The sequence below is a fragment of the Passer domesticus genome, chromosome 15 (genome assembly GCF_036417665.1).
Source record: "Passer domesticus isolate bPasDom1 chromosome 15, bPasDom1.hap1, whole genome shotgun sequence".
Taxonomy (NCBI): domain Eukaryota; kingdom Metazoa; phylum Chordata; class Aves; order Passeriformes; family Passeridae; genus Passer; species Passer domesticus.
Genome location: NC_087488.1, coordinates 13,057,906 through 13,070,683, shown reverse-complemented (window position 1 = coordinate 13,070,683; position 12,778 = coordinate 13,057,906). Strand labels below are relative to the sequence as shown.

The following is a 12,778-nucleotide window of genomic DNA, read 5'->3' as shown; positions in this document are numbered from 1 at the left end:
GAGCCAGGTCAGAGGGAGCCCATGGTCAGTAGACAGCAGGGGCACAAGGGCTGGCAGAGGTCAGGGAAGGAAAACCCCATTTTAGCAGCAGTTTATTTTTACTTTAGCTCCCAGCAGCTCTGAAACAATAGGGAGACCAAACATCAAATTACTGATATCACTGACATTACAGATAGAGTAACAATATCTACCGTAATGCAGTAAACTGATGAACATTATATCCAAACTTACATAATACCATCTGCAACTGGTTTTATTTTAAAACACTGGAAATTTCATGTAATTTCTCTTATTGACATACTGATTAACTTGAATCAGTTCCTTCAAATTTGGTATCTAATAAATAATTCAATGTCTCTACATTCTGCTTATCAAGTGACATTTACTACTACTGAATTTCCAGTTACCCACCCTGATGAGGAGGAATTTGATCCAGTATGAGACTTCTTAGGCACAGCACATACATCTCTCTCTTAAAATTTCTTTTATGCTTTTACTTTGGAAAAATAATTAAGGCCAATTTTGTTTTTATTTCCAAAAAAGTTACTTATATTTTATTTTCTATAGGTTAACTGAGGAAAAGGAAATCAAAGGCTTGTGATCATTTCTTATGTCACATTCATTAGCACAAACACCTGAGAAAACTAACTTAACCTTTCCAAATGGCAGCTGGATTTCAAAAATTCTGCAAAGTCCAAACAGAAGTGGGGCAAACATTGCAGGGGGATTACTTCAGAAAGATGTTGAGAACCGAATTTTAAAGTTTTGTTGTAAAACTGCTGATTTTGTACCACAAGGATACAGGTGTGAAATCTTCCTGGTGCTATTCCACCATCCCATTCCTTTTCAGATGCTTTTGCTTTCCTCTAGAATTTTGTTGTTGTTGCTGCTGTTTTGATAATTTTGATACCTTTGTGCATGGCCTTTCTTAATTCCATAAGGTGTAGCAGTTCTCTCATGCTACAGATATCTCCAAACAATCTCATTTTCATGTCTTTGAACAGCTCAAAGGCTGTGTTGCACTGCTCTGAACTGCTTCCAGATGATAACTGAAGTATGAAATTCTTATGAGGCAGTAATTGAAAAATTTGTTAAGCCTGATATTTAACACCTGTTCAGACTGACAAATGTCATCATACATCAGGCTTTTTTAGCCAAAAAGAAGTTAATGAGTTACAGAGTGACCCCACTCAGACATACATGCCACTTGGACTTGAGATCTCCTCTGCAGCAGTGCCCCCATCCTGTTCCTCACGATGCACTGGTAGAAGCCAGCATCAGCCCTCTGCAGAGCTGGGATGATGTACCTGTGGGGCAAAAGGCACAATTAGAGAGAACTTCTTCCTCCTTTACACTTTGTCTTAAATGCTTCTTGCATTTTTTCTTACAAACAGCATTTATTCATTGTGTAATCTCAGGTCTTTGGTTACAGTATTGTCTGTTATATACAGATTTTTAAAAAACAGCTGACACAAATGCATGAAAATACCTTTCAATCCTCAGTTCTGCATATGGTAAATGCCAAGTATAGACAGACTTAATTTTTTCCCCTAGTTTTCTCTACCTTCATTCATAAGGCAGAGCAGGTAATTAGTTCAGAGAAGTCACAAGAAGCTTAAGGTTAGGTATTAGGAAGACTTGCAAGAAGTATCAAAGCTTTCCAATGAAAGCTCCACTGTGTGACCACTGAAACTCAGGAATCCTGGAAGTGCCACCTTGTGCTGTACTTTGTGTTTGCTCTGCCCTTCAAACACTCAGTCCAGTAATCTCACCTTCCTCATTCAGCTACATCTGATTGCTCAACATGAAAATGAGCTGATAGGCACAGTTTTAATGGGAATAAAACACATGAATAATAGAGATAATCCTGCATTAAACAAACATTAATCACAAGCGCATATTCCCCCAGTCACCTTCAGGAGATATTATGGCAGGATTAATGAAAGTCTTTATGGAAGATAAGAAAAAGGAAAACTGCTGAATTTTAATCTTCTAAATTTAATTCCACTAAAAGAAAACATTTCTTCTTAGACTCAAATATATTGTCCACACCCACGTGCAGAGCTTAATGCCTGAACAGGATCAGGGAGCATAAAACAAAGGAGGCAGAAGATTCTGGCGTCATCACAAAATACATCCCAGCAATTGGGTTACACCACCAAACACGGGGGACTAAACCAGAGCCCAACACCCTGGGCAAACTTTACACATCCCTGGGGTTTCCAGGAGCCCCTGGCTGCCCAAGGATATGTGTTGTGACTCCTGTGACCTCCTCAGGTCACTGCTGTGACCTCTCCAGGAGCCAGCAGCACATTCCCTCCCGTGGCTGTGGCAGGAAGAAAAGGGAGATTCCAACCTGTGCTCTTTATGGGAGCCACAGCAACCCCAGCACACCAATAATGACTCTGAAGCAGGAATGTTGTTTCCTCTTGCCTGATGAGCCTCACCATGGGGAAGGAGGTGAGAGAGCAGGTGAAAACAAAAGGAGAGAAATCAACAGGACAGGAGGCTTCTCTAGTGCCTTACGAAATAATTTCCATCTTTGCCAGGAAGAAGATTGTTGTAAAACATCATTATAAAAAAAAAAAAAAGAACTGAAGATTCTGACAAATACTGAAGATTAATTTTTATAGCTCTTTTTACCTAACAGTTATACAACAACAATCTTCCTTTCTCCCTTAAAGATTTAGTGTCCTATTTGGTAATACCTTGTCTATTAAATAAAGCCAAAATTAAAGGCCTCTTTCCTGAGTATTCAGCTGCACTAGGACAGTAATGCAGAGTTAGTTTTGCTGCCACCAGAACAAAACAAATCAATTAGATCAGAAGTGTCCTACTTTGGTTTTCTTTTCTGACTTATTAAAGTTTCAGCAGGAAACATTCTTAACATGTTGCCTGAAGAAATGAAATCTTTAAAAAATTTACAGTGAAAATTCCATCTACTTTGGAAATTCCAAGGCAGCCAAAACCTAGAGCAGCTGGATTCTCAGTGGACCTACTGGGTATAATGTGCAGGTACAGCAAGCAAAATTAGAAGAATTTAATAACAAATGTGGAAAAAAGAGATAGGACATGTGTTAATACTGTTTGAGACTAACTTGAAAATTGTAAACCTGGGCAAGGGATAAATATTAATGGAATTTTTGATTCTGTGTTTACAATTTTAAACAATCTTTATCCACCTCATATGTCTTATTATTGTTTTAAAACCTACTTTTCTATTGACCTAACAGCCTTGATACTGCTTTTTGTGCTATGCCTGTCCCTTTCCACTTGTTCTCTGACTGGCACGAAGGGATATAAATAAGCTTTCTAAGTTCTAAATAAGACTTTCTTCCCCAGAATGAACTGAAATCAAAGGTTAATACAATTCCTTTCAGTGACAAGACAGAATTTTGCTTTATTTTTGTCTATGCTCAAACTTTAAAGACAGATCTTCCCATGGAAGGAAGGAGGCTCCTTGAGGTTCCTGGGGATGTCTGCAAGGACTTTGGAAAGTCAGCCCTGACTTTTCCCTCATTTTAAATGGCACAGCCAAGCAGAACCTGGAGTTTGGGAAGGTTCTGCAGAGAGATGGGAAGTGACAAGCGGAAAAGAGAAGCTTCAAGGGGAGTCTCCCTGAGCCTGATGTGCTCCATCACCCTTCTGCAAAGAGCTCCAGGAGGGAGTGGCATCAGGAGAAATCCCAGCCAACACTTACAGTTCACTCCTAATCTAAAATTTAAACCCTCATTTTAATTTTAAATGCCCTAAGAGTTGAAAGTGAAGCTATAGGCTATGGGATTTAATAGTCATTATTATGGATACAGAATTAAAGCTAAGTGTATTTTATTAGATATTCGTGTTACTTTTATTCTACTCAAGCTTTTTAACAAAAGAGTTATGGATCAACTGATCTAACTTTTAAAACACGGAAGCAAAGCTGAAATGTGTCCATTGTTAAAACATAATAATCAGATATTTTAAGTAATTTTGTTCAAAGTGTATGGCTGCTTAGACATGACCTTAGTTTCTTAAATTCCAATAAATCAATATCTTCAGCCACAAAAGCAAATATGACAGACACACCTGGTCCAGAACTTAATTCAAAAGAAAACAAAGTGGGGGAAAAAAAGAAAACAGAAATAAGACACTGCCTGAACATTAAAGTCTCTTAACCTATGGACATGACCAAAATTGCTCCTGCAGTCAGCAGCATCGATTTGTTTTCATAAAGTGGATCTCAGATCACAAAGAATTTCTAAGGTTGTTTTATAAATACTTAACACAAAGTGGTGTATGCACAGTCACTGTACACAGCGGGCTGTGCACACAACCAGCCTCGTTAGACAAAGAGGAGCTGCTCACTCAGGGTCACCAATGTCACAAAGCAAAGGCTCCAATTAGTTCTTTACTCACTTGGGCTGTTATAATAATATATTTCAGCCTGTTACAATATAGACATTACTTTAACTGAGACACACTAAGTAATATCAATTTCCAAAGAATCTTTGATTGATGATTCAAATTGCAGCAGAAGTCACTTACTCAGGAAGATTCGTGCATTTAAACAGGCTATTTACCCAAGAGAACTGCACAGCAAACTGTTATGGGGTCAAAGGTTAAATTTTGCAACTGCAATTTTTATGTCTGAGCATATCTTTTCCTTGCTTTTATTCATCCTAATGCACCTATGCCATTTTTTGGAAGCTTAAAGCTTTGCATTTCTACAGAATCAAAATCCTGTTTAGCTGATCTCTGGCTGCGGTGTAGCAGTAGGGATGCAATTTCTAAATTAATATTTTCTATCAATATTATTATCATAAAGCAGCAGCTTCCTCTGCGCCAGATCTTTTAATGAGAAATAGAAATAAGAACAATATAAAAATACAGAATTAATAAATATGGTTGGAATCATGACCTGACATTCACAAGAACAAATTAAATGCAATATAAGAAACAAGGGACTGACTGCAGGTATGTGCACACACACCTTGGGAAAGGTGTTCCAATAACTGACTCACACTGCCATACACAGTAAAATTCCAATTTCGTATTGGGATGTCCACTTGTTTAAGAAATACCACAGCACTCAGGTCTTATTTCAAAATGTCACATATTCATACTCAGGTTTCTCCTAATACCATGAAATGTCATCTCCCAGTGCCTAGCACACCTACAGGGCTGGAGTTCTAACCTTTGCTTGCTGTTCATTCCATGTTCATGTGTTTGTCCCCCCACACCCTTTTTCCTCCCTCTCTCTCAGCATCTCACATGGTCAAGGGCTGCTTGCAGCTCCCTCTACCCAGCCACTACACCTGACTGTGCTGTAGTTGATCAAAACAAGTGGCATTTGCACAAAGCCATGCTCAAACATTCTGTGATTTGTTGTGCTATTAGAGATCTTTTCATTTTCTAGAAAGCATTCACAAATCTCCTCTTTATGTGCATGTGGCTCATAATCCACATCCCAAAGGCTTGAAAGCAGCAACCATGAACAGATGCAGGGACTCAGGACTAAGAGGGCTCCTCCAAATCAACTCTTGCATTTCTAGGTAACTTCAGATAGAACTAAATGCTTGGGTTTAAACAGTCGCTAAATATTTGAAATGCTAAATTATCCCCACAAGTTTTAAAAAGTTTTTTAAGGGAATTTGTTCCCCTACTGCTCTGTAAATGTAAATAATATCAAAACCAGAACTAATGCTAGGTTAAAATTTTGAAAATCTTTGAGAAAAGTAATTATGTATTACCTTGTGTAACAATATAGAACTTTCTATCATTATCTGCATTATCTGCATACCGACTCATACTGTAATTTCTATCTATAGTAATGGAGCACAACTTTTCCCTACCTTAAGCCTTGTGTCCCAAAAATGCAATATTTAGCTTGGTTTGCAAAAGGTACAGGAGCTGTACTGGGCACACTCTGTCACATACCCACCCCTCACAACATCTGAACTCACCTGGAAAATTCTACAAAATTTGAAAGCACCAAGTAAGTTGCATAAAAACTAAATTTCCATAAGGGTACAGAAATTTCTGTTTGAATGGAGAAAACCCAGTCAATCCTCCCACATTAGAGAAAAGCAGACAAAACTTGGCTGTCTGGCAGGTTGGTACTTGGCCAGCCATGTGCTGCCTATCAGCAGGAATGAGCTCTGATAAGCCACGCTGTGGTTCAGCTCCTGTTTGATGGAATGTCTTTGGGATGGGGAGGGAGGTCCTGGGGGCAAACTGCACAATCATTAAAGGGCAGTTTGTTAAATTATCGGCTCCCTTTTGGAATTGCTAGAATTGAAACAGAAAGTTTTGTGTGGAATTTAAGACAGAGCACATTCCTCTAGATCTGATGGAGACGGACAGTCCCAGCGAGCTTGGCTCTGTTCAAGGATGAGCTCACACATCATATGTAACATTTAGCTGAGGAATGTGTCTCCTATTTATCACAAACACAGGTAGAAGTTACATCTCCAGCAAAAGGCATTTCTGGTACTTAAAAATTCCATGTTAGGACCCACGTTCTGAAGCATCAAGTCTCATTTTTAGCAAAGGAATCTCATCTCATCTGTTTACAAAACCTACTCTTCTTTCATAACAAACCCCCAAGCCCCTGTGTCTGTATCTACAAAGCTCTTTGAGGCATTGGGAAACTGAGGGGGTGGGGTTTGGTTTGGGGTTGTTTTTTGCAATTCCACTTGCAGAGGTGATTATATGGATGTTATTTACTTGTATTCACTGGAGTAGGAGGTGATTTCACTGTCGTTGTGCAACCACTTGAATTCCAAGGGCCAGCTGCCTTCGGCAAGGCACGTAAGGACCAGTCTGTTTCCTTCCAGGTGGATCTGGGGCAAGCCTGGTTCTGTCTTGAAGAATGGTGCAACATCCCCTGAAATACAAAGGAAAAAAATTAGTTTGGAGGCTATTTAGGAAAATATAGGAGAAACTACAGATATTTAGCTAATTTCTGCTCAACACGGTCATGGTAAAACAAGAAACAACACGACTCAGTTAAGGCTTGCACTGGAGCATTCATAACTAAGCTTTATCTTTAGGGGCAGAATTACCAAGATCTTGATAAACTTTGTCCTTGCCCACTCAGACAAGCTTTTGTCCATGTTTACTCTTTCTACAGATGAAAATTCCAACATTGTCTGCTGTGGCAGGAAGTTAACAACCCTATTGTTGTTTTTTTCCCCCTTCTCCTTTCTGAGGATTAAATCCACTCAAAGCTTTTTTTTTTTATTTTTATTTTTTTTTATTTTTAAAGTTTCTTGAATAGAAACCAGAAGTGTAATCTTGGATAGAAATGATTATCACAGCAGGAAAAGTCTCAGGGTAAATGAAGATTCTTGATAGGGAAAAGAATTTAGAAAAAAACACCTCACAAGTTTAATGTATTTTTCAATGTTCTTGCAAACCAAAATGTGTTAAATTATATTACCTAAAGCCACTAACTGATTTTTGAATTAGGGTACTTCAGTAATATGCAAGGGTCACTTGTCATCTCAAACTCTTGTGTATCACAAATAAAACACTCCAAGCAGCAAAATTCTTGATGGGCAAATTGCCAAAGCTCTGCTCAGATACAGATTTATCCTGAGTCCACACCTGCTGCAGATCTACCCCTGTCACCTCTGGAAGATGAAGGCTTTTCACACTTTACGTGTCGAATTTCTACTTGTAACTGTAAAGGAACTATAGGCTTAATTTTAGAAGCATACAAATACCTTCTATGACCAAAATTAACACAGAAAAGGGAGATTACAACTCATCCAGTTCCAACCCTTCCCTTGGACAGGGACGCCTTCCACTAGATCAGGTTGCTCCATCCAACCTGGCCTGGAACACTTTCAGAATTTTATGATTACACATAAAACACAGGAGTTATATTCAAAGTCAGATATTTTATATAAAATATTAATAATACTGAATAAGTAGATAATACTGAGCTCTTCTTTAAATTGTCCAAGGTGTATGTGCGTACTTTATATATGAAATACAGAAAAAACCCCAAGATACACAAATGTTGTCCCAGTGCAAGTAATGGTTCAGTTAAATGGCAAACCGTCCTTTAAACATTTATTTTACACAAAAATCTCAGGCATTTTTATACTTGGAATTCTATATTTAAATAATTATATTTCATTTTCATACTTAGCATTTTATATATACTCAGGCATTTTATATTTAAAGAGTTTAATCTATTTTTTACAGTTTGGAGTGCCCTCATGTGCTGTTCAAGGCTGGCTGGAATTTTTGAGCCCACAGGTCCCAGAATCACTGCCAAGCCCAGGACAGCCCCAGGAGCTTTGGCCAAGGGGTGCTGGTGGTTGTTTCCCAGTGACTCTGGTGTTCCGTGGGGTTCACAGCCCAGCCTGGGGATGTCCAAGTCCCCAAGCCTTTATCTTTCCCTCTGCCCCTGCTCAGGGGATGTTTCTGGCTGCAGAGCTCGTGGCAGCACAGACTCGTTATCTCTGAAGGGTCAGAGCTGGGCTCCAGCTGAGCATGGCCAGGGAGCCCCAGGCTCACTGGTGCCAAATATCTCCTGCAATGGGCCATAAATCAACCTCTGCTCCCCACTCATCTGATGATTTGGATTGACAAATTGTCTCCTGAGTTTTTAGAATTTAACTTCAGGAACACAGCCACTTGTGCAGAAAGAAAAACCATCTAATCTTAAAGTAATGCTTATAAACTATCACACAAAACCCAATCTAACAAACTGAATTAAAAACTGTATTTGGGGTAGGGCCCTTTTCTGATTTGTAGCATTTTAAATAACCTGTCTTTCAAAGAAACTGATTTATGATGAGTACAGATCAGCAGTATCTTCTCTAAATAGGCTATATAGGAAGTTACAACAATACAACATATGAGAAAATTGGAACAGCCCCAAACTAGCAGATATTCCCAGACAAGCCAAGGAGACTTTTTACACTTCTCTACACTATTACATGACTGAAAATATATTCTGCAGAGCTTCTCTTTATTTTTTTTTTTATGACTGCAGTTGTTGTGAAATCATCTTATCTCAGTTCTCATTGTCTCCCAGCTAGTAAAACCAACCAATATTTTAAATGTTATAAAGAAAAATTTAAGTTGGATTTAGAGGATGTTCCTGTGAAACACAGTTATTTTACCCAGCGAGCAAATTTTTACAAAGGTATTTCTAAACAAGAGAGAAAATGTTAAATCCTGTCAAAGGTATTTTGGGGAGTCTCCCAAGACAGCTGCAGACATTCTGCCCTGGTAAGATTAAAGGTGTCAGGCTTCCTCTGGAGACGGAAAAGCAGCAGCTGGGAGCAGTGCTGGTGTTCAGGGGAAGATAACAGAGCCCAGCTGGTAAAGTGAAATGATTCGTGCTGAGTCTCCTGAAAACAACACTTACCTGCTCTTGTACAGAGGCTCCTGGAATGAGTTCCCTAAGCTGTTCCTCCCCAAAGAAAGTTTCATCACTGAGGGAGAGCTCAGTGAAGTGGTGTCTGCACCAACCCGAGTCATTTGTTGATCCTTGTTTTCAGTGATTTACAGACTCAGCAGCACAACCTCCTTCATTACTTACTCTGAATTATCCACTTACTCCTAACTTATGTCTTTCCAAGAAAAAAATGATGCATTTGGAAGACAAAGTGCTGCCCACAAGTCTTCATTCAGCCCTATATTTCCTACTCAAATATTCCAAACCTAGGGATGCTGCAGCCCACTCAGAGCTATCTCCCATTTAAAGCATCACAATCAAGCTGTTATTACAAGAAAATGATTCTCAAAACTCAATCCAGTTCTGTTAGAAGCTAAAATTTAATAGACCTATGGGAATATTTTTATAAAGAGTATAGCATGCTTTATAAATTACCCTGGCTCTCTGGAAGATTTACTTAAACCCTTGAAGTAATTTTATCTTCTAATCCTTTATTCCTGACTTTCTCATCAATCACATACCATCAGTTTATCAAATTCAATTATACAATCAGAGCTCACTAAATATTCACTGAAAGCAGAAATGAAAATAAAATACAGAGCAAAAATTCCTTGCAGAGAGGCAACTTTGATGACGTTGGCATTTCTGCAGCACAGAGCTGCTCACACCTCAGGCACAGGATCCAGCCAGGGCTGCACCCTGGGCTTTATTTACAGCTTTAAGCTGTAATGGAAAGCAGAATTTAAACGTGGACCTGGAAGGAAAGGTTTGGTTGTTATAGAGCATCCCAGGGAAGCAGAAAAATTGGCAGGGAAAAAATCAAAGCCATCTCAGAAGGGTTGTGGGAAAGAAATAACTGGCTGAGGGATAGAAAGCACAAGGGGGCAGTTAATAGGTATGAGATCCTTGCACTCAGTAATTAACTACAGAAAGGGCTCACCAGGAGGGCAACCTTGGCCAACCAAGGGTTTAGAAACCAGGAAGGCATTTCTTGTTTTATACTCTCCAAGAATGGGCTAAAATACTAATGAAAAGACAATCTGAGTCCTAAAACTAAAAATAATAAAATACCGCAATTATTATCCTGGCTAGAATATTTCTCAGCCAACCACGAAAAAAAAAATTTAGTAAGCATTCATGTTATACACTGTTGCTTTTGCTACATGTGTTAATACTTCCAGCCTCTTTGGCTCTTCAGCGATGCTGATTTAAAAATAAAAGTAATAGTAATTAACAAACTTTTTGAGTTGAAAGAAGGAGCAAAGGGATAAGGTGCCAATCTGTTGGCACACGTATATTTACAGCTTCAGTAAATTTTCATTAAGTCTGCTTACCAAACTCGCCAACATCCTGATTTGTGTCCTTAAAAGGATGCTGCAGATTTATTTTTATATAAATCTCAAGAAGAAGTAAGACTGAATATGCCAAAATTATCTGGAAATTTGCTCCACAGCATTTCTGCCCTGCTTTTCTGCACCTCCAAACTTCTTGAGTTTCAATACATTGCTGGGTTGGCCCATCCAGTTCCTTTCTTTGGTACATGCAAAGCTCAGATGCATTCTACCTCAAAATAAAGTTCCAGGACTAAATTCAATAACACCCAGACATCTTTTTGTGGACTGATGCTGACATTTAAACACAAAATGGTGCTGGGTGCTCTACCCTGGGCTTGTCCCCAGCCCTGGCAGATGAGATGCCCAGCAGGAGAGCTGAAAGCTCCCTCATGCTCTGTTTTCCCTGAAAATCACCTTCAGGCACAAATTTACAAACAGGACCTGCAAGAGGAAAAGGCAGCCTGGCTGGACAGCTTTGGAATGGCAACAAAAATTCCAGATGTAAATACTCATTAAATAGCCAAGGAACCCCAGTCTCATAGAGATTGCATGAGTGAATGTGACTCCAGAAACAGGAGAGCACCGTCTCAAGGACCTCAAACATTTCCTCTAACAAACAATTAACAAGGCTCAGCTAATGATTCTGAAGCCTTGAAGAGCTTACATTTGTAAAACACATAAAGCAAAGTCAGATTAAATAGATCTTTCAGTTACTACAAGGTTTTACAAGATCTTGAAAGCACAGTTGCACAGTCTTGTCCCTCAGGAATTAATAAATTTTAATTAAAGACACAATTTGATCTTGAGAACCTCTACCCTGCTGAGAAAAGGAAAGTTACAGTATTCCAGAGAAGTACCACATCACCCTCATCAGTAAAACCCACTGCAACTCCCCTCTTCAAATCTCAGCTTTTTTTCCTCCAGAAAAGTTGGATACCAACAGTTACAGGAAAAATCAGGTGCTCACTTCCTGAAAAAAAGATTCTGTGGTCCTGAACACTCAGAGGAAGGAAAAAGCAGGGAGTACTGAGAGCAGGTGGAAAAATCCCCAGTGCCACTGCTATTTGTCTTTGTTATGCATCTCTACTTTTAAGTCATTTTTAGGTGAGCTAATATTGAATATTAAAAGTAGATCAACCTGCACATAAATCAGCAATTCAGAGCAAATACAGCTCAATCATTTGACAAATACCAGGTGAGCAGCTGCCTTTCCAGAGCTCCATTGGCCCTACAGGTTCAATATTGAAAAAGGAGTCTTGACTGAGATACATTTTTCAAACTCAAAAGAAAAACACAATGGGTTTATTAAGTAGCACACCTCTATTGATTTTAGCTTATTAATCTCCAGCCAAAACATGATGCACATTACTATTTCTTCATATGCTTCTAAAGGTGTGATCAGCTGACACAGGAAAATAAAGAACAGAATTATCTCTGAGGAATTCTCTGAGGAAAATGAGGTAGAGACTGAACAATCAGCCCAGGAGATCAGCAACACAGAAATGTTTTTGCTCTCAGTGTCTGCTAGGGAAAGAGATGTGAGCCACCCTCAGGTGGGAAAACAATGACTGCCGTGGGAAGAGTATCCCAAAAAGTCTGTCTGGCGCATTGAATGTGTAATACAAAAATAAAGGTAAAATGGCAACTGGAGTCAGGAAACTCAAACTAGAGACAGGAAGAATCTTGTCAGCAATCCACAGAAATTGCTACAACTATGGACAGCAAAATCCATTCCAGACCCGACTGAAGTTCAGCTGTGAGCACAAACAGTCGAGCACTGTTTGTCTGCTCTGACAGCAAATAACTGCAACCTCCTGGGAAAATGGCTTTTCTTCTTATTCCCAAGCTGGATATGGAAAAGGTTTTTCTCTATTTCCTTTTCAAAAGGATCTTTTAGTCTTGCTATCTCAGTTTTCTAATCTTAGAGTTTCTGATATACATGCATACATGTGCTAGCTCTGCATGCAAGTTGTATTCTCTTGTGGAAATGAACTTCAATAGATTATATGGCATATGAATTTGGAATTATAACACAGTAAATCCT

The 12,778-nt window shown here is 39.0% G+C and overlaps 1 protein-coding gene across 4 annotated transcripts in view; it reads right to left on the bottom strand.

The window, feature by feature from the left end:
- The window catches only part of SDK1 (sidekick cell adhesion molecule 1), a 382,991-nt gene that overhangs the window by 267,195 nt on the left and 103,018 nt on the right, over positions 1 to 12,778 (bottom strand). For all 4 annotated transcript variants that reach the window (XM_064390819.1, XM_064390818.1, XM_064390817.1 and 1 more), the window contains exons 3-4: positions 6,709 to 6,868; positions 1,201 to 1,307 (exon numbers count right to left, since the gene is read on the bottom strand). In XM_064390819.1, the coding sequence (XP_064246889.1) occupies positions 1,201 to 1,307; positions 6,709 to 6,868 (267 nt within the window). The remainder of the gene's footprint in view (positions 1 to 1,200; positions 1,308 to 6,708; positions 6,869 to 12,778) is intronic.